The following is a 27,028-nucleotide window of genomic DNA, read 5'->3' as shown; positions in this document are numbered from 1 at the left end:
CAAGATTCACATATTTTACTTAGCCTGCTCTTTGTTTTTGCATTTACAGTAATAACTTCGTATTAACTACCGCATACACTTTTTGAATGTCCTACATTAAATAAAAAGTGTATTTTTCAGCAGCTCGAGTAACAAGGTGAAGACTTCAGAACGGTTTCCATGGAAAAGTTTATACCGATTATCCTGGCAGTTATAGAGAGAGAAGAATAAATATTGGGGAGGGAAAGGAATAACGGAAACTATCAACACAAGCACGGTCACTGGCTGGAGCTATCGCTGTATTTATGAGCCCTGAGCAAAGCGCTCTGGAGAGGCTGTGATTTGTGCAGTTAGCCGCGAAGCTAGCGGTTCAGCCCGGGTCATTCTGCGCCGTCAGCACCGCTGCGTGACGCTGCCGCTGCGAACGACACGCCTGCGCCGTTAAATGACTCTCATTCACCGATTATGTAGCGCTTTACCGGCAAATTCTCGGGGTGAATGTGTGTTCGTAGGCATGGCACACGTCTAAGCTCTGACATATATAAACGTATTGATTTATAAGAACAAAACGGGTCGTTCTCAAGGCCACGGATGGAACCGGGGCGTCCGCGTGAGAACCCCCCCGGATCCGGGGAGCCTGAGTCAGGCGAGTGGAGAGAGGAGAGCGCCGCGGCGGAGACCGGGGAGAGGGACGACACCCTGAAAAACAGGAGCGGGGATGGAGGAAACGAGGAAATCACGAGCAAAACCGAGAGCACCGTGGTGGCGGACAAAGATAAGGCTGAGTTTGATGAAGACGAGGAGCAATATGAAGAAGAGCTGGACCCCAGGATTCAGGTATTAGGATTTTGACCCAAAATAAACTTGATAGTGTATCTCTGACTATAAACTCTGTGAGCTGTGATGCAAATTATTCACTTTTTGATGGTTTGTCAAAGCAAGGTGTTTTGTTTTGATGTGATTTGTTTGCCTGCGTTTTTTTTGTTGTTGTTGGATTTATAAACGCCTTTGTTGTTTAATACTTCTGTTATTAGTAAATGAACGTCAGCTGTCTTGCCTCCCTGTTTTGCATTTGTCAGGAGGAGCTGGAGCACTTGAATCAGGCCAGTGATGAGATCAACAGACTGGAACTACAGCTGGATGTGAGTAATATGTACAACACTACGGCTCTGTCTCAAAATCTAGCGAGCTGCCTGCTTAGTACACAGCCTAAGAGAGATAAATGTCTCATAATGCCTTATAAATCGAATTTGGTTGCACAAGTTAATATGGTGGCCACTTCATACCTGTCTTACTTCTGTTTAGTGAAGTCAACGTTAGTTCCCGCAAGTTTGCAAGCTTTTTAGTGGGTGACCAATGCATAGATGTCTTTTTAAGGATCAGTAGACAATTGAAAAACACTGCTGAAGTGCAGTGGCACGGTCTTTGTAATATACGCTGCTGTTTTAAACTTGTCTGTACGAATTGTTTTAAATAAATAAATAATTTTGTAAGGATGCATCAAATTGTTCAAAAGTGACAGTAAAGAGGTTCGTACTTTTGCAAAAGATTTATTTAGCAAATAAATGCTGTTTTTCAAAAGGTATAAAAATATAAAGCTGCACAACTGTTTTATAATAATAAGAAAAGTAGCGTATTAGAATGATTTCTGAAGAGTCGTGTGACACTGAACACTTGAGTGACGGCAAGAATTTAAAAATATATTTATCTCAAAAAGAGTTATATAATTGAGTAATAACGCTTCACAATATCGCTGTTTTTATTGTATTTCTGCTCTGCAGTCTTTTCAGCGTAAGAGACTTTTTTCCAAAACGGTTTTTCAAAAGGGTCTTTTGAATGGTAGTGACACAGCGTTGTACACAAAAAAAAAAAGGGAAAGACTGATTGGAGTTATAGCCATGTTTGCGTTCAAGCCCTAGCTTGAAGATTTATTTAGGAATTCTAACTATGCATTTTATTGCACTTTATTATTTACCCTCAGTCATATGTTCCTTTCTCAGTCATACATTATTTACTCTAATCGCAAATAGCGCAATAGATTTACTCAATGTAAAAATAGCTGAACTTTCTGATATTTAAACTAGTACTTATTGCACAAAGTGGTGAATATCTGCACCTCAGTATTGTGGTACATTATAAAGCATTATGCAGTAATAATGTTTTGAGTGTAAAATGTAATTTTTAATAGAATTATTAAATCGATACTGCCTTATTGGCACAATAACAACCTTCCCTACCCAATACTTCATTTTCAACTTTTTTTGATTATTTCCTAAAGGTGGAATCAAACCCAGGTCGATTGCATCAAAAAGTACTTAAATGCTTTACCATCTTCTCCACCGTAGCAGCTACTATTTTCTTTCATTAATTTACTTTACTGCTGTTTTTTTGTGGCGTGTTTGTGCTCTTAGCCCCCATCAGTTCAGAACCGCTAAATTAGAGAAATAATGTATGTATTGTTTACAATGTTTTACTCGTCATGCCATGTTGGCCATTGTTTTTCTCACTCTTTCTCATTATCGCTGTTTAACACTCATTTAGGAAGCGAGATCCAGCTACAGGAGGATCCTTACAGACTCGGCACGCAAACTCAACGCTCAGGGCTCTCAGCTGGGAGCCTGCATTGAGAAAGCCAGACCTTACTACGAAGCCCGTAGACTCGCTAAAGAGGTGTGTGTGTGTCAGAGTTCGAGATGTTTTTATAGTTTGCTGATTCATTTCCAGCCTCTCATTATTGCGAAAAATCCTCCCGCTGAAGCCGAGAACGTTTCTCATTGCAGTGATCGTTATGGTGAAAGAGTGAGTGTGTTAATGCGATTAACCCTGATAACACGAGATGTGATTTGCGCGTCACTTTTCATTAGCATTTTGCAGGCAATTTCAAATATGTAATTGAACTGATGAAAATCGTTTAGCTGAGGCTACAGAGAGTAATTGAAAACAATTGAACCAACACAGAATTTAAACTTTGACTTGGTCATCATCGGCCCTCTCATCAAAAGTGTGAATAAGTTCGAGTGCGGATGAGTAGACAAGCTCAGTAAACGTGGGTTTTTTTTTTTTTTTCCATATTTTTAAGTTTATTTAGATATTGCTATGTTTGTAAATGTGCACCTATACATATGTATGCTATATGTGCTATAAGTGTATATGTATATGTGTGTGTGTATAAATACACATCTGAATAGATGAATTGTTGCATTTTAAAATATATATATATTCAGGTATTAAGCAACACAACAGTTTCCAACACTGATATTAAATACAAGAAGATAAAATTGAGCATATTAGAGAGATTTGATTTAGAAAGAATCATGTTAAACTGAAGTCCGGAGTAAAGCAGCTAAAAAATCAGCTTCGTATCACAGGAATAAGTTATATATTACAGTATATTAAAACAGTGATTTTCAAATTGTAATATCGTTTACAATATTACTGTTTTGATCAAATAAATGCAGCCTTGGTGAGCTTGAGAATTGTTTTTTATGAAACTTGAAATCTTTTGAAAGGCTGTGCGTGTACGTATATGGGAAGGACGCATTATGGCAAGCTGCCCTAGCCAGTTGCCTATGGGGTTTTCATTGTATTGCATCTCTCATCTCGTGTTATTCATATTATATATTTATATGTGTGTGTGTGTGTGTGTGTGTGTTTTAGACAGCTTGCAAAACGTCATTGAAAACGTTGCTTTCTTAAATTGATTTCTTTTAGAGCAGCGCTGCTTCAGCCATACACGTTCAGACGGATAGAGCTGTTCAATTTTAAGACAGAATGTCAAGTTAAAAATAGTCCGCATTTAAAAAAATGTCTCGAGACCTTTACATTCTGTTTTTATTCTTTGCTCTCCGAGCACAAGGATACGTTTTATGTAGCCTCCTCCCTAGATGTCTAAAAACATCTCTGTGTCAAACTAACCCAAAACTCAGCCAAGTTATGCAGGGCTTCCTTAAAGAAATAGTTCGCCCAAAAATGTCGACATTACTCACCCCTAAGTCGTTCCAAACCTGTATGAATTTCTTTGTTCTGACGGATTCATGCAGGTTTGGAACTACTTGAGGGTAAATGATGAAAGGATTTTCATTTTTGGGTGAACTATTCCTTTAAGACTGATTAGTCAGCTAGTCGTTCAGGCAGCTCACAGTCTGGTAAACTTTGAAAACATGTGTTTTGCACATCCCTAATATTAAAGCAAGATCCACTTGTAACAGTTTTAAATTCAGTCCTCGTATTTAAATCTTAAACCATCTGATAGAGTTTGCACTACAAAAGTAGTGAACTTTTTTTATAGGCGTATTTTATTCCTCCCAAGTGATTTGAATATATTTTTATCATTAAATGTAGTGTAAATAAAGGCTACATTTACACAGAATTTGGTTGTGAGTCCCGATTTGAATGCTAAATACACTTATATTCACAGACTTTTCAGTTATAAACCAGAGCGACATCCTCATTTTGTGTTCAGCCTTACCTGCTGAGGTTTTCAGGTCTCACAACCGAGTGCAATAAACAGCCAATCTCTTCTGCATGGATGTGCTTTGTTTTCTCAAATGCACTGTTGGTTTATTTAGCTTTGACTTGTCTGTTTATAACATCATGTGGTTTCAATACTTTCCGGAGCCGTGCACGTCACCATCTTAGATACTTACTTATATTCCTGTCACAACATTTCCAGGTGATATTCGTGGCTATTGCATCGATAAAAAAGCTCTCGGCTTCAGATATTTATTCATACAGACATCATTCGATCCCCTCCTGTAAACCGAGCATTTGAAGAGTCTGCTAGTAAATGCAATTGTCGATGTGAACGTAGCCAAAGTCAGATATCATCCTTGGCGAGGATGCCGTATTTCCAGCGAGTTATCCCAATGAAATATGGCCTGCCATTCTCGCTTCCTGACTTTTATTGATTGGTTTGGGTGTTCTGATCTGTGCGCAGCAATTTTCACTGACAGCGAGCCAGGCCTTTTTCAGCTAAACGGTTTTTAGATCCAGCTTTGTTTGTGGTGTGATTGGATGTCAGCTTCACAGCCCTCAACTCCCATTGGTCATTGCATCCTCGTTATTTAAAGTGAATGGTTATGGTTTGCGGTTTGTGAAGTGCTGTACAGAGTGCATCTCTCTTGTCTTATTGCATAAAAATTATATGGCTTTAGAATTGTTATATTCCTCCATACTAATCCCACATCCTGTAGCTAGTGTTTTATTACATGCATATAACCTGATGTAAAGTTCAGAAGGATTTGCAGTGCCCATTCACTTTATGGCTCTCTGTAAGGTCAGCGTCCCTTCTTCCGATTGGCTGCTTGTTTGCAGGGCCGAGTGATTGATTGCTGTATATGAAATATGATGGATGACCTTTCCCACAGGCTCAACAGGAGACCCAGAAGGCAGCGCTGAGGTACGAGAGGGCTGTCTCCATGCACACGGCTGCCAGAGAGATGGTTTATGTGGCTGAGCAAGGTTTATTGGCTGACAGGAACACATTGGACCCTACCTGGCAAGAGATGCTAAACCACGCCACAGCCAAGGTACCACACAGTGACTCAGCATCGCTCTTAGATAATTACACCGAAAGCACTCAAAAACACAAGTGCTCTTAGGTTTACAACAGGTCTTAATTGCTAAAATCAATCCCTCATCGTCAGAATTATAGGTTTGCCTTGTTAATTCTTAATGTGTCTTCTTTAAATGCGCACAGCTGGTTAGTGTGGATTTTAATGGCAGCGCGGCTTTGATTGTCACAGTGGGAGCAATCAATAATGCTGATGAATGCACACCTACACTTAAAGATCAAGGTTACATGTCGTCATTTATATTTTATTCAAACCCTGCCAGTAAAATGGAGCAGGCACTTCTACGACGCGAAATCATCCCACAGTTTTTGTTTCCAGTTGGGTCGTCACCAAAACTTCATATAGCATTGAAAATACTTACTGTTAAACACTCCTTTTTTACAATTATTGCTTTAGGTTTTTCAATAAATCGTAGCGAAAGGTGCAAATTAGGTAAACACTGATTCAGGTTTATAAATGAATCATTCGAGTGAACAGCCAGCAATAAAGTACTGAAAAAAATAACAAGGAAGGGTTTGAGGTTTTAAAATCTTCAAATCTTTTATGTAAATAGTCAGTAATAAAAAAGAATAAAGTAACAAATTGCATGCCATAGATAAGCAATAATAGAACAAAGATACAAATTAAGCAAACAATGCTTCACGTTTTTAATTAAACATTTGACTAAACAGTCAGTAATAACAAAGATCAAAGAAACAAATTAGAACAGAACAAAAGATTGGATGTGCCTGGTCTTATTGTGAGTGATTAACTGGTGCGTGTTAGTCCCCAAAAAATAAAATAGTGTGTTATCTGTAAGCTAAATGTAAAAACTTTCTCTGCATTGACTTTTCTCCTGATGTCGCTTAGGCTAAATGGCTTTCTGGATAGTCTGATAGTTATTTCAGCTAGCTCACATTCAGTCCGACTCCCTTCTGTTTTGTAATGCCCTCTTTTTTTTTTATCAATTTATAAATTATTAAATATCCTGTCTTACTTTGAAATGCATCACATTAGAGAAAGAAAAAAGCTTGATTTTTTCCAATTTACTCTACCATTTAAGTAAGCAGTCAGTAATAAAACATAGAATAAAAAACAAATGACCAGAAACAGGTCAAATAAAAACAATAGCGCAAAAATACAAAAAAATAAATATTGCTGAATTATCTTTAACAACTTAACAACTTAACACGTAGGTACCGTAACTTTAACATTCCTGGATGTTGTCTTCCTATACATTTTTACAAACTCTTAGGAATACTCTGTTATCGACAGGGTTGATGCGATATTGACTTGTCAAGTCTTTGCATGAACGATACGGAAAGATAAGAGAATGAATTCGATTAAACGTCTGTTGAGAACAGGACAGGATATCACGTTTGACATGTTTCTGTTTTCAGGTGAACGAGGCAGAAGAGGAGCGTTTGAGGAGCGAGAGGGAGCACCAGCGCGTCACTCAGCTCTGTCAGGAAGCAGAAGCGCGTGTGCAGACTTTGCAGAAGGCTCTTAAGAGGGTCATTATCAAGTCCAAGCCTTATTTTGAGCTCAAGGCTCAGTTCAACCACATCTTAGAGGTATGCATCAGAGACTGGCCTCTGCTGTAAAGGTATTCAAGGTCTGCTGGCCATATCGATTTAAGTTACAAAATGAAATCCTGTCTGAAATGCAAACTAGGGGTGGGCAGAATGAATAGAGACTTGACTTGTAGCATACAAAATATTCTTTTTTTTTTTGTTGTTGTTAGTCTGTTGCATTTCTAGTAGGGCTGCACGATTAAAATGACTAAACATTGTTGATTATTACATTGAAATTGTAATTGCGATTATTAATTATGATTATCGCAATTTACATGGAATGATGTTTATATCATTGCTTGAAGCAGCCACATGCCATGCATTTAGATGAAAATAAGCTAAAAACAACTGAAAGACTTGGCAATTTTTCTATAGTATTAAGCCTCAAATCTGAACTGTACAACAGATTGGTTTCTTCTTTTAAATAAAAAAGTTAAAATATGCATAGTGTTACAATGCTATACTACAAGTAGAAGCGAAAGAACAAGTCTTAAGCCCTAGTTTGTAGTATAAAAAAGTTTTTCTAACAGCCAGCCAGCGAGTGGTTATTGACCATAACAAAAAAAAGAGTTGAACTTAATAATATTGCATCCGTAAATAATATACAAAAATCAGATTGGATGATTATCTGTTTATCTTGTTACCATAATGCCATTATTTGTTGCATCTTTCATAGGGCTGGGTAAAAATAACAATATCTCGATATTAATTGATTCTCATTTTTACGGAACGATACTGAATATGATATTGAATTGATATTAAATCCTAAGAATCAATTGGCCATTTTTCAGTGAATGGACAAAATGTTGAAAGACACTTCCTATCCAATATGACGCAATAAGCCTTGTGCTTTGGTATAAATCTCAGATTTCAAATGATAAGTTTTACTGTTCTTCTATGTTTAATTTGTTTATATCCATATTTCTTTTTATGACAGCTACTTGACATACATAAATAACCAGTATTTAATTGAATCGAATCAAATTAGTAATCAAAACGAATTGCAAGCTTGTGAATTAGAATCAAATTGAATCATGAAATTTGTGTCCGAACTCAGCCCTAATATTTTATATACTGTAATTTGGTGTATAAACATGACACATTGTTTGTCTTTTTTTATCCACTGTGTTATGACTATCATCACTCATTAACAGGAGCACAAGTCCAAAGTCGTCCAGCTGGAGGAACGGGTGGCGAAGGTGAAGACCCGATATTCTGTCGCCCTCCGCAACCTTGAGCAAATCAGCGAGCAGATCCATGCGCAAAGAGGCCGCATTCGTGCCGCCAGAGAGCGCAGCAGAGCGCGTGGTGGGCGGAGCTCTCCGGTGGGGGCGGAGTCTGAGGGTGTAATCCAGGCGGGGGCGTATGGAGGGGTAGTGGCCAATCCTTTAATGGATAATGACTGGGCCGATCAGGAGAAAACCAGGCAGTGGGTGGAGAAACACAGGGAGGCGGGGTGGGGCCAGAGAGAGAGGGTGGAGAAGGCAGGGTCAGACTCCATGTCAGTCATCAGCCTGCAAACCATCGCCTCCGATCTGGAGAAGTTCGATTCTGTGGAGCACTTGGGCGACCTCAGTGACGTCGGAAGTATAATAGGTGAGGAGAAAGAGGCGGAGAGCGAGAGAGGATTTAGGGTGGACGATAGAGTAGTAGAGAAAGAGGTGGCGAACCTGTCGAGACAGGATGCGGAGAAAGGTGCCTCGGGGACAGACAGACAGCAGAGAGATAGAGAGCGAGAGAGCTTTGTGAAGCAGCACCACAGAAGTGTTAGTTTGTGAGGAAGCAGGAAATTAGAGTTGCCTGTTACTCCACCCCAATCTTGGAGGGCTAAAGCTTGCCTGCAGGCTTCCAGGCGAGACTCTCAACAGACTACAAATGAATCAAACACTCTGCATTCTCTTAAAGGGACAGATCACCCCAAAATACAAACTCTGTCAGTAATTATTCACCCTCACGTCGTTCTAAACCCGTACGACCTTTGTTCATCTTCAGAACACAAATTAAGATATTTTTGATTGAATTCGAGAGCTTTCTGACCTTTCAGCGCAACACTAATTTTATGCCCAGAAATGTACGCAAGTAAGTCAGTGTTACATCGGTGCATCATCTGTAATTTTCCTCTGTTTTACTGATGTGCTTTCTGGGCCTGGGAACATTTCAGCTGAGTTGCTGTCTATGCAAGGTCAAAAAGCTCTCGGATTTCATCAAATACAATCTTTAATTGTGTTCTGAAGATGAATGTACATCTTACAGGTTTGGAATGACATGAGGTTGAGTAATTTATGAAAGAATTTAAACTTTTGGTTAAACTAGCTCTGTAAAGGAGAAGTGTTTAATTTCAGCACCCCTTGTGGCACTTAATGGAATTGCAAATGCATACACATTCAAAAAGATACAGAAACGCTTCTGTCATTGGTCCGATGATCCACCCCAAGCGTACGCCATTGGTTGAGCCAGTGTCGCTGTATCAGGCTGGTCTGGATGCTCCAAAAGAGTTTACACATTTCAGAGAAATCAACATACTAATGGCTTGATTATTGCTGCACATTAAGCTAGGAGAGTATCAACAAAAATTACACACTCCATTTTTAACAGCACTAACTATGGAAGTCCGTTTCCACCTGAGAGTAAAAAAAAAAACTAACAAAAATGGGAATGGTAGATCATCATAAATTTTGTCAACGTTAAAGCATTAGTTCAATCCAGAATTAAAATTTCCTGATAATTTACTCACCCCCATGTCATCCAAGATGGTCATGTCTTTCTTCATTGAAAAGAAATTGAGGTTTTAGGGAAAATATTCAAGGGTTCCTCTCCACAGAGTGGACTTTAACAATGACCGACCGGTTGAAGATATTAATCACAGTTTTTAAAAGGTCTTATCTATTTAAACTAGCTGTCATTTTCCTCAAAAAACTGGCTCTGTGATACGCATCCATGACTTCAAACATTGAGCATTGCAAAGCTAGTGCACGACAGTCATCTTTGGATAAAAAATGAATAATTAAAATGGCGAATTGTTAATAAGCCGGATAAGACCGTTTGAAGCTACATTGCCGTTAAAGTTGTAATAATGAGAAAGTCATGATTTTTGTGATTTTATTTCACCGAATTGCAAGAAATGAACCCGTCTTCTTCATTGTATGAATATATATAGGATGAATTTCTTTTCTTTTTTTACTGAAAATGGTGAAAACTGGCTTACATAACTAATAGTCCTACACTGTTCAAATGAGAGAAAAGCTCCTCCAGGTGTGGTGACTAAGATTCAGACATTAAATTGAATCCATTTTTGGAAATAAGATAGAGAGTAATGGAGAGGAAGGAGAATATTATCACACCTACACTGATTGACGTGGCATTATTGTAACACTGCACTAAAGCGGAGGGGGTTCAGATGTTCTCGGCAAATTAATGAATAACAATAAGGAGGGTGTATTTTAGTCAGTCCGCAGGGATTTGTAGTTCTCACGCTCTGATCTTGTCTTTTCTTGGTTACCGTTTCACTGTCGGTCAGGGAACAGGGGAAAAAAACACGGAGAAGACACTTCACACAATGAGAGAGAGGGGGAAAACAAGTGAGAAATGGATTGAACAGTGCAAATCAAACTCACAGCTCTTTCTATTACCTCAGAAAAGGGAAATGCTCTTACAGTGGAGGTCTGTGGGTCTATAGGCTTCCATTGTTAGTGTGCGACGTTATGCGCTTTTTGTTTGTTTAAGAGAATGAAATTCAAGCCGATTCTGTGGCGATGGGTAATATGACACCGTTCATCTGAATGAACTTGTATGTAACCTGGGATATATATATTTTTTTATAATATCGCTGTATTTGGTTCCCGTCTCCAGGTCTCTCTAGATACCTGGAATATTCGGGGTTTTTTTTAAAATTTTATTTGGCTGTCAGTTGGTATTATTTTGTGCAACATGCAATATTAAGTTCTAGGTCATCAATTTGTGGCATTTATGATATATTTTACTGTACCGTTTTTATTGATTTTGATCTATTTGAGAGATTTTAGGTCAGTCGAGGAACGAAAGGGCGTCTTGTCTTGGCAGAAAATGTTTACAAGTGTGTCAGTTCTGCTGGATTTTTACAAGAAAAGTTTAGTAAATAAAACAAAAGTGGAGCGACTGAATGATGTGCAGTGGATGACGTAACTGTTTTGCAGATACACACTTTGAAATCGTGTAATACGCTAGCTGTCTGAACAAACCGTGCTGTGGACAGTACAGTATTGTTTGCAAGTTTACATCCATCTCTCCTGAATTTTTTTTTGTTTTTATTTTTTTTGGTAGTTGTTGTAATTTTTGTCCACAAACCTTGTAAATCCATCCTTCCTCCATCATAACCTGTTGTGTACAGACTCCTCACCTCTCCTCATGGTAAATAGATGATGCTCTGTAGAGTTAATCCAGTATGCTGCTGTCTCTCTTCATTCATTAGGTCACATGAACTCTATGTATATACAAGCTGTATGATGAATACAATTAATCCTTATGTGACTGATACTGTAACTTATTCTGTAAATGTTAATTTATTGCACAGTTAGAGATATTAAAACTTGAATTTAACAACTAAGCTCTTCTTTTTCTTATTTAATCTCCCTTGGAGTAATGAAGGTTGTGAATTGCTACTTTGTATCTCCCAGTTGTGACTTTAAGGTATGTTTTATATCTCACGGTGTGTCCATGCATCAGAGTTTTGACTTTGCGACACTGTAACTCGTTGCGACTCACAATTGCGTGCTTATTTGTCATAATTGCGACTTTGTCGACTTTGTTTGTTTCGTGTTACAAAGGGTTTTTGTTCAAATTAAATCGTGAATACACAGAAAACGTATCCGTGCGTCGCGGCTGAGACAGAAGACGCTGTACGCTGTTTGCATTCATTGGAAACTACAAAATGGCACCACGGTCATGCTACGGTGCCGAATTTGCTGAATAAGGTCGTTATTTTTGTTTTCTTTCTGTACAAAAAGAGTTATTGTAGCTTCGTAAAGATATGGCTGAAGCGCTGATGGCAGATGGACTATTTTGACAATGTCTTTCATACTTTTCTGGACCATGTCAATGTTCATTACAATGGGACCGTCACAAGGCTCCCGGTTTTGGTTTTCATCCAAAATATCTTAAATTGTGTTCCGAGGATGAATTAAGCTTTTACGGGGTTGTAACGACATGGAGGTAAGTGACTAATGACAACATGTTCATTTTGGGGTGAAGTAACATTTTCTTTAATTGCAACTATTTTTTTTTCTTGCAGTGTGACTATCTCTCTTAATGTTTGACTATTTTTTGTAAGTACAATTTTATATCCTGATTGCGACCAATTGCAACATTCAAACTAAAAATCTTTCCTACAGTGTCTTTTTTTTTATCTCAGTATCGACATTATTTCTTGTAATTATGACCATTTCTCATAATTGAGACATTGTCTTATCAGCTGTGATGTGCAAAATATTTGCAGTTGTAATGCATACAAAAAATCAAGTTGAAATCAAGAAATATAAAGTTACACTGTAATTATTTCTCTATTTGCAATATTATCTTACAGTTGTGACCTTATTTTCCATAATTGACTTTTCACAGGGAGCTTTGACTGGCATGCGATCCGATCAATCATAAAAGAATCTGACTTTTTGTCTGACAAACCAGACTTAAGAGTAGATTATGAGTAGTGGATGAAAACTTAAACAACTATGTGTGCTGATATCTTTTTACATTTGAAACCTGATGTTCATTCATGTTTATTTCAAGCGTTAAGTAAATATAAAAGTACGATCACTTTATGTGATGCTTCAGGCGCTAAAGCTATTAGCTGTTGGTTTGGAAACCAATGTTAAATAGAATAGTTACTCTTAGTGAGAAGATCATTGGTAAGAAACCTAATAAAGCTTGACCTTGACCTCGACAGCGATCTGTCATGAGACATTAAAAAGACACAGACATTGTCTCTGAGACTTTGTTCCCAGAAATGACCTGCTGTGTCTTGTCTGTTGCAGTTATAGCATTTATTTCAATTGCGACGGCGTAACTAATAATACAGCTGGTCTTCTTAAATGCGACTATATCTCTAAATTCCATTTTTATAGTAATTATTTCAAGTGGTTATGAATTATTTCTCATCTCTGCGACTTCAAGCCGCTCAGTGCGATTTAGTCATACTCTACGCATTTCAATTGTCCCGAGGTTTTACTTGATTCAGCAAAATGAATCGAGTAACTCACTCGCGTCAAAGCGAATTTACCAAAAATGCTTGGTTGCTAAGGCACCGCTATGCAGTTGATGTCTCGTGGGCTTGTTAGATTTGCTAGCCCTGCGTATGAGCATTAGTACCAGTTACGCTTGGGTTAACAAACACCACTAATTACAAGTTATTCTGAAAGTGTCTCAATAGCTTGGTAATTGTAATCAAGAAGAATGGGTTTTTCTCAGGTGTTTTAGGCTAAATGCTGAGCCGAGAGCAGTGGGGCACTCCAGCTCCCTGAAATCAATCAGATGTGCTGGAGAACAGGACTTCCATAATGAAAAGAGAAAGAGAGGAGGAGATTATCCCCAGTCTTCAGTCTTTAATTATTCAACAATGATATAAATATCGAGCAGAGAACTCACAGAAAGTGGCCGCTGGGGAGAGGAAGGAGTGCGCGAGGACCAGGGCAAATGTAAAATGCGATAATTGTCATGTTGAAAGGGCAGCGAAAGGGAGGATGAGGGCAGTGTAAGGTGAGAGACTAATTTCTCTGTGACTGCAGAGGGAGAAGGTGACATTAGATGTGGGAGTTTGTAAAAGAGACGGCCAAGATGATGACAGCCGAGTTTGAACTGAAAGATGAGGTGTCACCGGCAGCATTTGTAACCGAAGCTACTCCCGCACAGTTTTTTTTAATTTTTATTTCTCTCTTTCAGGTTTTCATTATGTCGAAATTTCTCACTCAGGACTTTGTGACTCACCGATTCCACTGCTGGGATACCTGAGGGGAAACGCATCAGAAAACGCATTATTTTGATTGTCAATTTGGAGAGGTACATTACAGGCCGGAAGGAGTCTTGTTCCTTCATGGAGTTCATGCATCACAGCTCATTTATGGATGTAGCATTCTTATCATTGATGCAACTTCTGTTTGTTAAAGCGTTGCGGCGTTTGCTTGCGTTACAGAGAGTGCTTTATATGTTTTTGATAGAAGTCATGCATATGACTGACGAAGAAGTACAGGAAAAACAGCAATATTGTAAAATATTACAACAGTTCTGCATTTTAGCAGGTCTGTATTTTCAGCATGATTACTCCAGTCTTCAGTGTCACGTGATCTTTCAGAATTCATGCTGACTTGCTGCTCAAGAAACGTTTATTATTAATAGTAGTATGTTAAATATCATTAGTTTTTTGACTAAAAGTATTCTAAAACTGTTTCAGGTCAAGAATCGCTTGCCACGTGCTGTCCGCTGCCCTCTGATGCTCCACAGACCGTCACTGATCTCTGGTGAGCTACTGCTTTCACTGATCTTACCTGTCTCTCAACAACCTGAGCGGAAGAGAAAGAAAGAGTGAGAGCAAGACACTTCTGTCTGTCTATCTATCTATCAGTCTAACTATCTATCTATCTATCCATCTATACTGTTCTATCTATTATTCTGTCTTTCTGTCATTCTATCATTCTGTCGCCTTATCTATCTATATCTATCTCTTGCTCTATCGTTTTTTCTATCTTTGTCATTTTTGTAATTTTTTTAATCATTCTGTTGCTCTATCTTTCATCCTATTGTCCTATCTATTATTCTATCTTTCTGTTGCTCTATGTATATTGTTCTATCATTCTGTCGCTCTATCTATCTATCTATCTATCTATCTATCTATCTATCTATCTATCTATCATCTAAGTATCATTCTATCATTCTTTCTATTGTTTTTCATCTCTCATTCTATCTAGCATTTTTTCCACATTTCTCTCATTCCTTGTATCGATCTGTCGCTCTATCTATTTATCATTCAGTCGTTCTTTATATTATTCTATCTATCATCCATCCATCCATCCATCCATGCATAAAAAGAATATGTACTTTACAAACTAGGTTTTTAATATCTGAATGTCCCCAGATAGGGCTCTCCAGCCTGAACCCCACAGCCCATTTTATCATCCACCGGTCAAAGTATATAAATCTAACGACTTAGAAAACTAACAACTCGAGATGTGATTCATATCTGTAGCGCACACGCCACAGGATGAGCTAAGCTCGTTATCGCAAGGACCACTAATAACAATTGCTTCAAATTAATACTTCAGATTATTCATAGCCACGTAAAACCAATACTGCGCAGAGAGATGCATTCGTCTCTCCCGAATGAATGGTAATAGGTCTACTGGCGTGTGGAAACAGCACCTCTTGTGCGAGTGCACATCTCCTACAGCGAAACTGTAGTGCTTATGGACTGATGTAAATGATTTGCCTCCACCGCACGCCGTTGTGTATGTAAATGAGAGCTCCTTGAAAGTGGCCGCACAAAAACATTTGCGGCGGGGAATAATGAAGTGCTCCCCATCCTACTGTACTCCTCTGTTTGCGCTCAGCGAGGACGATCTATTGTCACGAGCACGACAGCGTCTGTGTGAGTAATTACTGCAGCCCGCTGCACACCGTCCAATTTCCCTCCCGTCTAATGGGAGAGCACAGAACTAACGCTCAGAAGGGTTCGAGAGTGATCCTCCGACCAAATGAGACGCGGCAGCGCTTGGGCCTTACGTGCGGCCGCCCGTTTGATTACTCTGGCGCACCGGACGTGAAAATAGCGTCGCGTTTCTTCCCAGCAAATCAGAAAGTTTTAAAGGTCATTATTGACTTTGTGGGAAAGAGACTGCTGAGGTGTTGACATCCTAATGGACTGGGTCTATAATTAAATGTTTGCCTGCACCCTCACTCACATGATGAATGCTGCTCTCATCGAATAGTGAGATATCATTTTCAACCAGCATGACTCATCCTCCCGGCTTCCACTGCCAAGAACAGAGGCACAGGATTTAGAGCGGCGCTTTCACGGAAAGGAGCTCTTCCATTCCCAGCTCCGAACAAGAAATGGGGAGCTAACTTTTCGCTTCTTCAAGGAAATACGAAAAAAGAGCATGGCTGTTCGGTCATTACGTCGATTTGTAGCCTAATTCGCCGCTGGTTCCCTTGGGAACTCGTCGAGGGTTTTTGAGTAAGAAAGCCATACGGAACGAAGACTTCGAATTAGTTTCTTTTTTATTTTATTTGAAATTTTCTGCTGCAGTAAGACACGGTTTACGTAAACGGCGTCCTCTTTACGCTAATACGGTGTTCACGTCGGAGAACAAAACATCTCTTTAAAACAATATAAGCCACAGCCCCAGTTTTATTTATAAATCGTAAATTGCCATTCCCAAAACCCACTGACAATTCCTTAGAGGATCCAAGATGGTAATTTCCAACTGGGTAACAGGACAACAAACGGACAGCTTTAGTTGTAGGTAAGCTTAGGTTTATGGGCTTTGCTTTTGATGCTTCGCTGTTTCACGTAACAAAGCCTTGGCAGAAATAATCAATTGCAGAATTCATTATGCAAACGCTTTAACGAAAGAAGACCGGTGCGAATCTTCATTCAGATACACGTATGCGCGCTGTTGAAAATTGAAACGAAACGGATTATCAAATTTCATTTTTTTTCTACTTCCAATTAGTTCAGATTTCTACTTCTGTTCAGTGTTTAATCCAGCGTGTTGCTGGATGTGAAATCGGAGGAGGAGTTAAAGGCCGGAACAGGGGAAAAGTGACAGAATTCACGAAAAATAAAAAGTACATTAGCGAATCCACATGTTTATCATTTTCTATATTTTAAATATGCTATTAAGCAGCACACTGCTGCTAGTTAATACCAGATGGTTCACCCTGTGCATGGAGTGCATGCTGCCTTGAAAACACTGAGTGGTCATCCAGGAAGTGAGAACTGAAGCAACAACCCAGCTTAAGCCAGCCTAAGACGGTTTAGAACTAGATCTGTACGAGCCATGGCGTTCAACTGAATAAAAGAAGTACTTTAAATATCAGCCCGGAGACTAATTAAGCAAATCAGCTTCGTTCCTTACAAAAGCGTCAAGATGCTCCAGCCGACGAATAAATATAATACAGTGACAGAATGACTACATACATCAAAGTGACACTCCGCTAGAAGAGGAGATCTGGAGAGCGCGCGCTTCCATTGGCTCGCGCGCCCTGCGCAGGGAGGAGGTCTGCACTATTTATCTGGGATATGAGCGCGCCATCTGTCTTTCCGTCAGCCAATGAGCGCTTTAATTCCCACTCTATTCAGCGGCGGTGTCTTCATGTAGTGCGCGGGCTGCACGCTACAGACTGCAGATGAGAGAGAGGCGCACTGCCCTGTGACGTCGCGAGCGAGCGAGGGACGGGAACGTTACCGGGAGCGCGAGGAAGGAGAGGGAGGCTCCGCGAGCCGTCGTCGTTCGTCGTCCGTGTGTAGCTGCACCGCGTTTCTTATTTTTCTTTCGCCGATATCACATCAGTCCTGACCGGCGCGCACGGAGGATACTCTCATGAGCCGTTTAATTCCCGTCGACATTTGGTATTTGTTTTTTACCCGCAAGTCTTTCAGGCGACGGAACCATGGCAAGTACGCTAGCGTCTGATGTTCGCACGATTGGCGAAAAACGACAGCCCGCCGGACGTTTGTAAACAACAGCGTGTGAACGTTTACCTCTAACACGGCTTCTTCTTTTCTTTTTTTGTTGCGTGCGCGCTTTACTGAATTTGTTGTCACTCGTTGTAATCGAGCAATACATTTACGCGAAGCACAACTGTATATCCTGTCCTCTAATTGCTGAAAAAAAAAAAAATATATATATATATATATATATATATATATATATATATATATTTTTTCCGATTGTTAACATTCGACTGTTATTTTATCGCGCGGATATTTAAAAGCAATTGTGCGAGGTTATTCTCGCACGCAAGCGACGCACGCAATACCAATCGTACGAGAGCAATTTCACGCGCACGGAGGCAGTCGAAGTTTAACGCGAGGCTGCGCGTAGTGAACGCCTGGCGCGAGCAATTAAAAGAGCGTATTTATTTACCTGTCGTCTTACTAGTACGCACACGCGCGCACGCGTTGGCTACATCAAGCATCCCTCGAGGACCATCTCCACAGACCGTTCCCAAAAGAGCCTGCACGACGCAGTAAGTAATATAATTGTGTGCGGTAATTGTTCTCGTCGGGGGTCTCGTCCACAGTGAAGCGGTTTAATCGGATGTGTCGTTACGAGGTTTCTTAGCGGTTTTGTGGCACCGCACAGACGCCGTGCTCGGAAACTCGGCCGCTGTAGCGCAGAAATCCCGCTAAAACGTCGTTTCGACGGGCCCTGCAGCGTAGTGGAGAGGCGGGTCGACCTGAAGTGTTCCCGAGCGCTCGTTTTCTCAGTCTTGTGTTTGAACGGTCGCTGTCCGCGGTGCTGAAACGCACGCGCTCCTCGATCCGGGTCCCGCCGAGCCCCGGCGCTGCACATTTGTGGACGAACGCTCCAAGACCTTAAACGAGTGCAAAAAAAGTAATCTAATCACATTATGTAAATAAATAGCATGTTTAAAAGACAATGCATATACATCCTGTTATAAATATTTTCTATTTGCACTGAGCTCTGTGGTTTTTTTCACCTTTTTAGTACTTTAGTTCCTCTGCTTGCTGAATAGGTATGTTTTTTGAACTCATGCACCAGTGTATTTTTTTTTATGTGCTGACGTCTTCTGTTTTAATTGTAATGAATTAAACATTTGAGATGTTTAGCTATAGTTTATATATTATAGTGAGGTTACATGATGAAGAAGAGCGCAGACGCAAATTTGGACTTAATTAATAGTAAATAACAGAAATAATTACAGAGCACCAGAAAAAGCAGCACATCGAATTAAATTTGACATTTTGAAATACGAAGACTTAAATAGCTGGTGTTTTCTTGTGAAACAAACTCCGATGAGGAACAAAGTATAATTTTATTATGTGGGATTGCATTGCATCAGCTGTGTCGTTATCGGTGCTTTTTGCAGTATTTATAGAATGGGTAATTTTATATATTGCATGTAGTATAATTATTTAACAACTTAAAATTAGGAAACGGAAATTATAGTCACTAAAATGACGTAATGTGACGAATGCCTTCCTTGCTGTATTTTATTAAATTGCAATTAGGATAAGGGAGACATGAAAGCCACCCAAAATGTGCATTTTTCAGGGACAGGGCTGAGAAGCGCTTACGTAGTTCAGTATTTCTTGATCCGGGTCTCAGAGGGCCTCAAAACGGCACGGTTTGGATGCGTGAATAAAATGCCTGTTTTCATTGATCCTTTCATCTGTAAAAGGAAGTGAAATGAGCGTGTCAAATAAAGCAGACATCCAAATTGTGCGGCGTTGAGGGTTCTGCAGAAGGAACCCTGGGGAAAAAAAACATGTCTGAGGAACACTAGGACGAAAGGAGCGGCAGATAAGGGGAGCGGGTGGGGGCTGAGTGGTTCTGATTGTTGTTTTTGTTGTGAATATTGACGTGAAACAGAATCTGGTGTATTGTGCTACATTTGTTTGCAATCGATTGAAATGTGTGTTATGAACAAGTGACGGTCTGCGCTTCGTGCAGTTGTTACCTAATGGAGCAATTCTTGCCTGATCCGACCTTAAAACTTAAATGCGTTGTTGCGACTGAATGTTTAGTCGCAAGGCACATCTTCAGCAGAACACGTTGTTCACCGAGTTGTTCGTTTGGGCGGTTATAAATTCGCCACACTGGCATCGATGGTTCCGTGAAGAACATCCATGGAGCATTTCCGTTCCAACAAATGGCATTGCTCAGAAGTAAATAAATAAATAAAACATCCTTATGGAACCATTATTTTCGAAAGTGGAGAATTGTGCATGTTCTTGCAAGTAGTAGGGCACTTTTACGTTCAGTGAATCATTAATATGTAGTGATTTGTTTATTATAGGGCTAAGTAACAGAAACATCAAGGTCTTTATTAAGGACAGGACCTTTCTTTGGCTTGGCAGCAGCTTCACGTCTTCTTGGATGGCTGCTGAACACGTCCTGAACTGTGTGCAGTGTGAAATTGCACTATTTAAGAGGGTAATTCTTGGAGTAATGAAGGTGGAAACGATGTGTCAACTTTCAAGGCGAGCGAGAAAATAAAGAGGGAAAGATGTCTGCAACACCGATAGTACTGTAAAATCGAATATTCCTGGGCTGTTACGCAACAATCCTGCAGAATCATGAGACCTGATGACCTTCGTGAGATTTGGTTATCTCATACAATTAGAGATCCACAACTAAGTGTGTTTGGCTTTTTCCAACATAAGCCTTTCTGGATGTAGGTAATAGGGTGAAAGGTTACTCATCACAACACCGCTCTTGTAGGTTTTGTGCTCCTCGTATGCTTGCATTACGCGCATTTTTTTCTGAGTTGCAGCTTTAGTAAAACCCTCCTTTGTGAAGCATAGCTTTGTATATTCTTCTGGGTCAAAGAGGTGCCGATTCAATTCTGTGAGTTTTATTTAAGCCATACTTTTGTGGCATTTAGCAATTATGTTGTGAAGGCTGTTTCTGTCAGTAAGTGCCAACGTTCAGCCGCTGTTCCATTTCACTGATGCCGTTGGTGCATGTCTGGCATATTGTTATTTCTGAGATGTTCTCCTTGACATTTTAAGTCATTTGATAGCTTTGTGACTGATGCACCTGTAATTTAAGCTTAGGTTATTCAGCCTCGCTGGCACTGTGTTATGTGTCTGGTATTGCTTTAAAGGCTCACACATCAAAATGCTAACAGTCAGATCTCCTTTATAGCTGACACATACTGCAGACTGACAATCAACCTAGTATGTGACTCACCTTTGCAGCTCCATTTCGGTTTTCAGCGTTAAATGAACATGTATGCATCCATTTGTTTCATGCGTATGCACAGAGATCTCTTTACTCGCATTTGTGTATATCTTTCTGGTAATATGAGGATTTTATCTCTCAGTCTAGGTATTTTTATTGCAGTCTGTCTTCGTGCAGGTGTAGAGTGTCTGGAAGCGTAAATGGGGTTAATTGGCATTTCCGTTGCGTACTACTTATGTGTTCATCAGCAAAATAAACCCCCCTGAGGCCAGAGAGTGAGTTAACGAACTCTCTTAATTAGAGGAATGATGAATAATAACGTTTTTTATCATGTCCGTGTGGATCTGCTGGTGGAACGCTATATTTATGCATCTAGAACAAGAGACTCGAAGCAATAAATATAGTAAGAGTGGAATAGGTACAGATATTAAACTTGTGATAGATAGATAGATAGATAGATAGATAGATAGATAGATAGATTGACAGATAGACAGAAAGATAGATAGATGGAAACAGACATTGATTGGGACAAACACTGAATGCTTATGTGGTTCATTGTACAATCAGTTTAAACAAGAAGATGCCGCCCCGCATGTTAATTGCTGTAATTGTTTGAAGTGTCCACAGTGTATTTTCCCAGTGATCAAACATTTTGTTTGGATTCACGGATAGTTTGTGGAAAAGATCATGGCCTGTCGAAGCATGCACACAGTGTTTGCTATTAATGTGGACGAGAAACAGTGTTCGCAAACCGCACCGTTTTCAGATGGGAATTGATTTTATTCATTGGCTGGATCATTAAATGTGTGCATATGGAGGCTGGTGGTTGGAGGCGAAGGGTTGAAAGTAAGAGGGATTCGTAGTATCATCTGAAAAGGAAGGTCGTTTTAGATTCAGAGGCAGACGAGCATGTTATTACATTTTGATGGAAGTTTACAAAGGCAAACATTTTTTATTATAAATAATGTGAACCAGTGAATCGTGCACACTACGACCAAGAATGTGCATTAAAAAGTAAATGGTGTCCATTTGGATTCTGTGTTGACTTAAAGGACATTGCTTCAGCAAACCCCATTTTGTATTGCCTCAACCAACACAGCCGTGACCTCTCACCATTATTCAGGATTTAGGTGGAAAACATCTGAATATGTTCCAACTCACCTTCTCAGTTTGCTACACTAGTTTCCATCAGTTGAATCATTTTCCAGGCCTCTGCGATTCAATACAGATGATCGAAGCCCATGACATAGGGTCAAGCCCTTTTTTAAGGCTCTTTCACATGATCACTATAGCTATAAAGATAAAGTTCTAACAATTGTTCTAAATTAAGAGAATGATAGAGTGAAACTGTAACGATATATCCAGCTGTTGAATGATAAAGCACTAAAAGCTAATCAGAATCGATTTGTGCATTTAAAAAGGCAGATTAAGATGCGCAGACAATACAGTAAACGGTGAAAACAAAAAATGCAAAATTACCTCAGGTATTCAACACCAGTTTCAACATTTGCTTGCCTTATTAGAATTTGCAGTGAAATACACTGTTGTTTTTAGTTTACTAGATTGACTACAATATATAACTTTGATGTTGTATTTGATAGATGACACTTGCTCGAAAACGTAGCATGCTGGGGACATCTGCCGTTTAAAGTCATGTAAATGCAACAAGAACAGCGAAACCCAAAACAGATTTTGACTCGTACAGAGGTATGAATAATTTTGTCCTTAAAAGCGAAACTCTGTAAGCCGAGTACCAGATTCTCCCAGCTCCTTTCGTCTTTGAAGGATCTCATGTATACAAAAGCATCTGTTTTTCCTTTGGTGTCTTTGCAAAACGTAAATCGACAGCAGGTCAAATCCTCCTTCGTTATTTTAAAACTGCAGCGCAGAAGCTCGGACTAAACAGACCGTTATCACTGTCTGGTTGTGGACGCAAATAAAAATATCATTAGAGTTATAATTGTCATCATCATTCTTGGTTTGAACAGGCCTTCACATGCATGTTCTTCTTACGCTCACCACCTTGAAGATATCAGCTGAAATGGGAAGTCATTTCAAACGTGGAGCACCATCTTGAATCAACATAACAGTATTTCGCAATAAATCCAGAAGTTTCCATTAAATTAGGTGTTTGTGCCATTTCCACCAGACTAAAGTCAGTTCTGACTGGCTGTTATTATTTTTATAGCTCATGAACTGTAAAAAAAAATAGTTCTAAAAATGATTCCAATGGTTTAATCTGCTATTCTCATAGAATTATAATGGTTATTAAAACTTTATAGTTACCGTCATCATCTTTGGTGTGAAAAAAACATTTAGCCACTGAATTAGACATGCTCCCTCTTTCTCAAACCGCTGAGACCTTTGAGTCCGATAGCAATAGCACATTTCATTTTTGCAGAAGTTGTCAAAAGCTGTATCAAGAATGACTGACAGACAGAAAGCGCCTCAAAGTCTTCTGACTGGCTAAACAAAGATCCCGTCCACACATTTTTTCATCCACACTAAGGCTGTCTGAGTGATATTTCCAGACACCTAATTCACTGAGATCAGTCAAACAATGACATTTCCTTCCTGATATTTCAACTAAATCACTTAGAACTGCTTCAAGAAAGTAGTATTCCGAGCATAGACTTCGGTGTAGGTATTACTTAAAGTGACACGCCGCTCTTGACTTATATGCAGATTTACACACTGAGTGATTGGCCGACTCCTGCGGGAGACACATGCTGTGCTGACTGACAAGACGGATCACTGGAAGAGGACACTTCGCCGGGCCATCCACCCTGCGTGATTGCTGACTAAAGCCAGGTGAAGAAAGGCTGAAATAACTCCCCCGGATCAAGAGCCGCTCCGGGTAACATGGCCATTACAGGGGTGCTTTAACGCAAAGAAAGCAGAGCTGATGGACAGGCTAATTAACTTGTTCCTCACCTATTCGGTTTGAGGTTTGTAACCATTGCAGAAAGGTGCGGCAAGCGTTCAAATAGCTGGAGTCTTGACAGATTGAACCACGTTATGGGTTGCCGTGCACAGCCGGCAGGTGAATGCACTTCCTTGAGCGGCACACGAGGTCAGGACAATGAGTCCTGAGAGGACGAGGAACAGACAGTGCTGGGATGAGTCCTACACCTTTGTACTTTCTCGCCCACCCACACTGATTTTGCTGACATAGGCTGTAATGCCTCATCCTGATGTGCTTTCTCGATTTTGAATTCCTGTTATATCCAACCTGGTCTCATAAAAATATGTACCTCTTTGCACTTTTTGTGCAACACCGTTTTTACGCGCCTTACTGCACGTTATGCCACAGTTTCCAAGAGAAATGTCCACAGAGTGCTGCTAAAATAGAAGTTCAATATGTGAACCCTGGCACATTTTTTATTAAATTGGTATAAATAACTATCACTGAAAGTTAATGCTCTGTCATGTTGGAAATATGCCCTACACCAAATCCAACCATAAACCTACCCTATAGTGTTAACAAATGCAGAACTGATATAAAAAACGACATTTGCTGATGCAACCCGTGCCATTTCAACTTCCTTTTACACAGATTTGAACTGTTTTGTCGAACCGTAGTTACACAGGATTTCAACCAGACCTCTTTGTCTCCCAAGTATATCTCTGTACTCCTTGAGCTACTGAACAAGCCTGCTGTCTATGAAAACAAATAGATATGAAGCTGGATATGTGTGATGCTTACGTTCAAAAGGATCAGTTTTCAAATCTCCCAGCGTATTAACATTGTTCTGAAGTTGCATTATATTCTTCAAGTAATTGTGCAAAAATTTAGTCAAAACTGTATCTTTTTCTGTGAAAAGGAATAAAAGGTGTCAGAGTTTCACTGCCTCTAGTTTTCATTTCCTTTGGAAACTGCAGTGATGCGTACTTGTTGGTATGTATGTAGTGTCTCGCTAAAACGTACAACAAGGTACATTTATGCCACGAGACCAGGTAGGTTATATCACATTGAGATTGACTGATACCTCCAGGGTTGTGTCTGTTTCGACAGATGTCCAACAGGCCTCATCGGCTCTCCTTATATCACTAGACGTGCTTTGAGGAAGCCCTACAGGAGAATGCAGTTGATGCAACCCATGCTGCTTTTGTTTTCCTGTTGTTCTGTGTGAGCTCTCACTCTCAGTGTGATGTTTGGAGGCTTGACACTGGCGATAAACCGCTCTCACTATCGCACCAGCTCTGAACCTGCCTGCCGCAGGGAGGAGGAGCAACTTAATGCATCAATGGTGCTTTGAAATCCGGAGGGTCAACTACCGAAGCCCATTCTTAGCCTTTCCCAGCGGTAATTTGTATCGCAAGCTCGGCTCGAACACTCTATTGAGACGCTAATATGATTCATATCAACGCTCTAATCCCGTCCCTCATCGCCTTCTGTCTCTATTTCCTCTTCCACTATCTCTAGTTTCTGATTCCATTCGCCGTTTCCTTCCTCTCCATGTCTTTCTCCAGACCTGGTCTGGGATTTGTAGATAGTGACTGCAAAAAATAGCCTATTTCAATGTGCCATTTCGATTCTTTTTTTTCCCAAGACGGACAGTGTGAGCAGTGCTCTGTTTGTATGTTTGATCAAGCTTTTCTTTCAAAAACAAGCAGAGTCTTTTCTCAAGCCTGTGAATTTTGGCTTTAGTATATGGAAAAGAATTATTTTCTGGTTTTGGACTAGAATAACATCCAAATATGTTATAAATAGGAGGAAAGTGAGCACTCTATAATATTAAATTCAAAAATCAATGGCAAGGAACAGCTTTAGTGGCAGAATTGATTGGAGTCTATCAACTGTATTCAGTGCTTGGATGCAGTTTAAAGCGATGGAGCCGTTTCTGGTGCACAGGTCAGAGAAAGCCATTTCAGCTCAATTTTGGCCGTCCTCTGAGAGTGGAGAAGAGGATGTTGTTAGGAAACCGTCCATCAGTGCTGAACCTTTACTCTAGCAGTGGTATAGTAACTGCCAGAGTAAGAGCACTTTGTCAAATCAGTAGTTGATCAAACACAAAGATCCAAAGTCTACAACAACACATTTACATCCACACTTTTAATGGAATAACAATAATAAAACTAATTTATATATATATGTGTATATATATATATATATATATCTCGAGAAAGCACACATCTATATATATATATATATATATATATATATATATATATATATATATATATATATATATTGTGAGGAAGCTGTTCTTGCCCATGCAAAATTCTGTCATGATGCGGTTTTTGAGCGCTTTTTGCAGTTGCCACTGTGTTTCTTTTGCATTCTGGGAGTTGCCATGGCATTAATGTGTAGCTACACATCTGCTAACTTAATTTGAATGTTTTTGTGCATTGTTGTGTGGTTGCTAGGGTGTCCAGGTTAGTTGCCAGTGCATTGCCCTGTTGCTGCGCAGTTGTTGTTTGGGTGTTGCTAGTTGTTCTCGGTTTTGTCATGACATTATTATTTACTATGCAGTTGCTAACTGTATTATGCATGCTTCTGTGATTGCTAGGGTGCTATTAGTGTGTTCTAGTGCAGTGTTCTGGGTGTTGCTAGTGTGATTTAGGAAGTTGTCAAGACATTGTGCACTGCTATGTGGTCATTATAACATCCTGAGTGGTTTGGTTGGTTTCCAAGCCAGTTGTTAAGATGTTATTTGTTTTCTAGGACATTTTTGTTTTGCTATGCAGTTGCTAACTGTATTATGCATGTTTTTGTGGTTGCTAGGGAATTCATAGTGTGTTATGGTTGTTTGCCAATGCATTAACATGTTGCTGTGCAATTGTTAAGGTGTTCTGAGTGTTGCTGGTGTGTTTTGGGGGGGTTTTAACGTATTATGATTTTTTCTGTGCGTAGGTGGTTGTTAGGGTGTTTCTAGTGTGTTTTAGGGGGTTGTTGAGACATGCAGTTGCTAACCGCATTGTGAATTTTTTTTGGTTGCTAGGTATTTCTGTAGTAGTTCAGTACCTTTGACGACACTATTGGGGTGTACTGAGTGTGTTCTGTTTAGTTGTCAATGCATACCTT

At 39.8% G+C, this 27,028-nt stretch overlaps 2 protein-coding genes across 4 annotated transcripts in view; both read left to right on the top strand.

Moving 5' to 3' along the window:
- The first annotated feature begins 541 nt into the window (after positions 1 to 541).
- On the top strand, positions 542 to 12,003 carry sh3bp5lb (SH3-binding domain protein 5-like, b). The gene is made up of 6 exons (XM_043217560.1): positions 542 to 816; positions 1,059 to 1,121; positions 2,521 to 2,649; positions 5,346 to 5,507; positions 6,932 to 7,105; positions 8,260 to 12,003. The coding sequence occupies exons 1-6, from the start codon at positions 571 to 573 to the stop codon at positions 8,881 to 8,883; spliced, it is 1,398 nt and encodes a 465-aa protein (XP_043073495.1). The 5' UTR covers positions 542 to 570; the 3' UTR covers positions 8,884 to 12,003.
- Positions 12,004 to 14,546: 2,543 nt separating this feature from the next.
- The window catches only part of gabbr1b (gamma-aminobutyric acid (GABA) B receptor, 1b), a 105,189-nt gene continuing 92,707 nt past the window's right edge, over positions 14,547 to 27,028 (top strand). For 2 of the 3 annotated variants that reach the window (XM_043217550.1, XM_043217549.1), the window contains exon 1: positions 14,547 to 14,589. In XM_043217550.1, coding sequence (XP_043073485.1) covers positions 14,562 to 14,589 — 28 coding nt within the window. In that variant the 5' untranslated portion in view covers positions 14,547 to 14,561. Of the gene's footprint in view, positions 14,590 to 17,995; positions 18,320 to 27,028 lie in introns of those variants that run through there. The other variant, XM_043217551.1, reaches the window with a different exon arrangement.

The sequence above is a fragment of the Puntigrus tetrazona genome, chromosome 19, assembly GCF_018831695.1.
Source record: "Puntigrus tetrazona isolate hp1 chromosome 19, ASM1883169v1, whole genome shotgun sequence".
Lineage (NCBI taxonomy): Eukaryota > Metazoa > Chordata > Actinopteri > Cypriniformes > Cyprinidae > Puntigrus > Puntigrus tetrazona.
The sequence above is the reverse complement of the archived record's forward strand: the minus strand, read 5'-3'. Positions and strand labels throughout refer to the sequence as shown.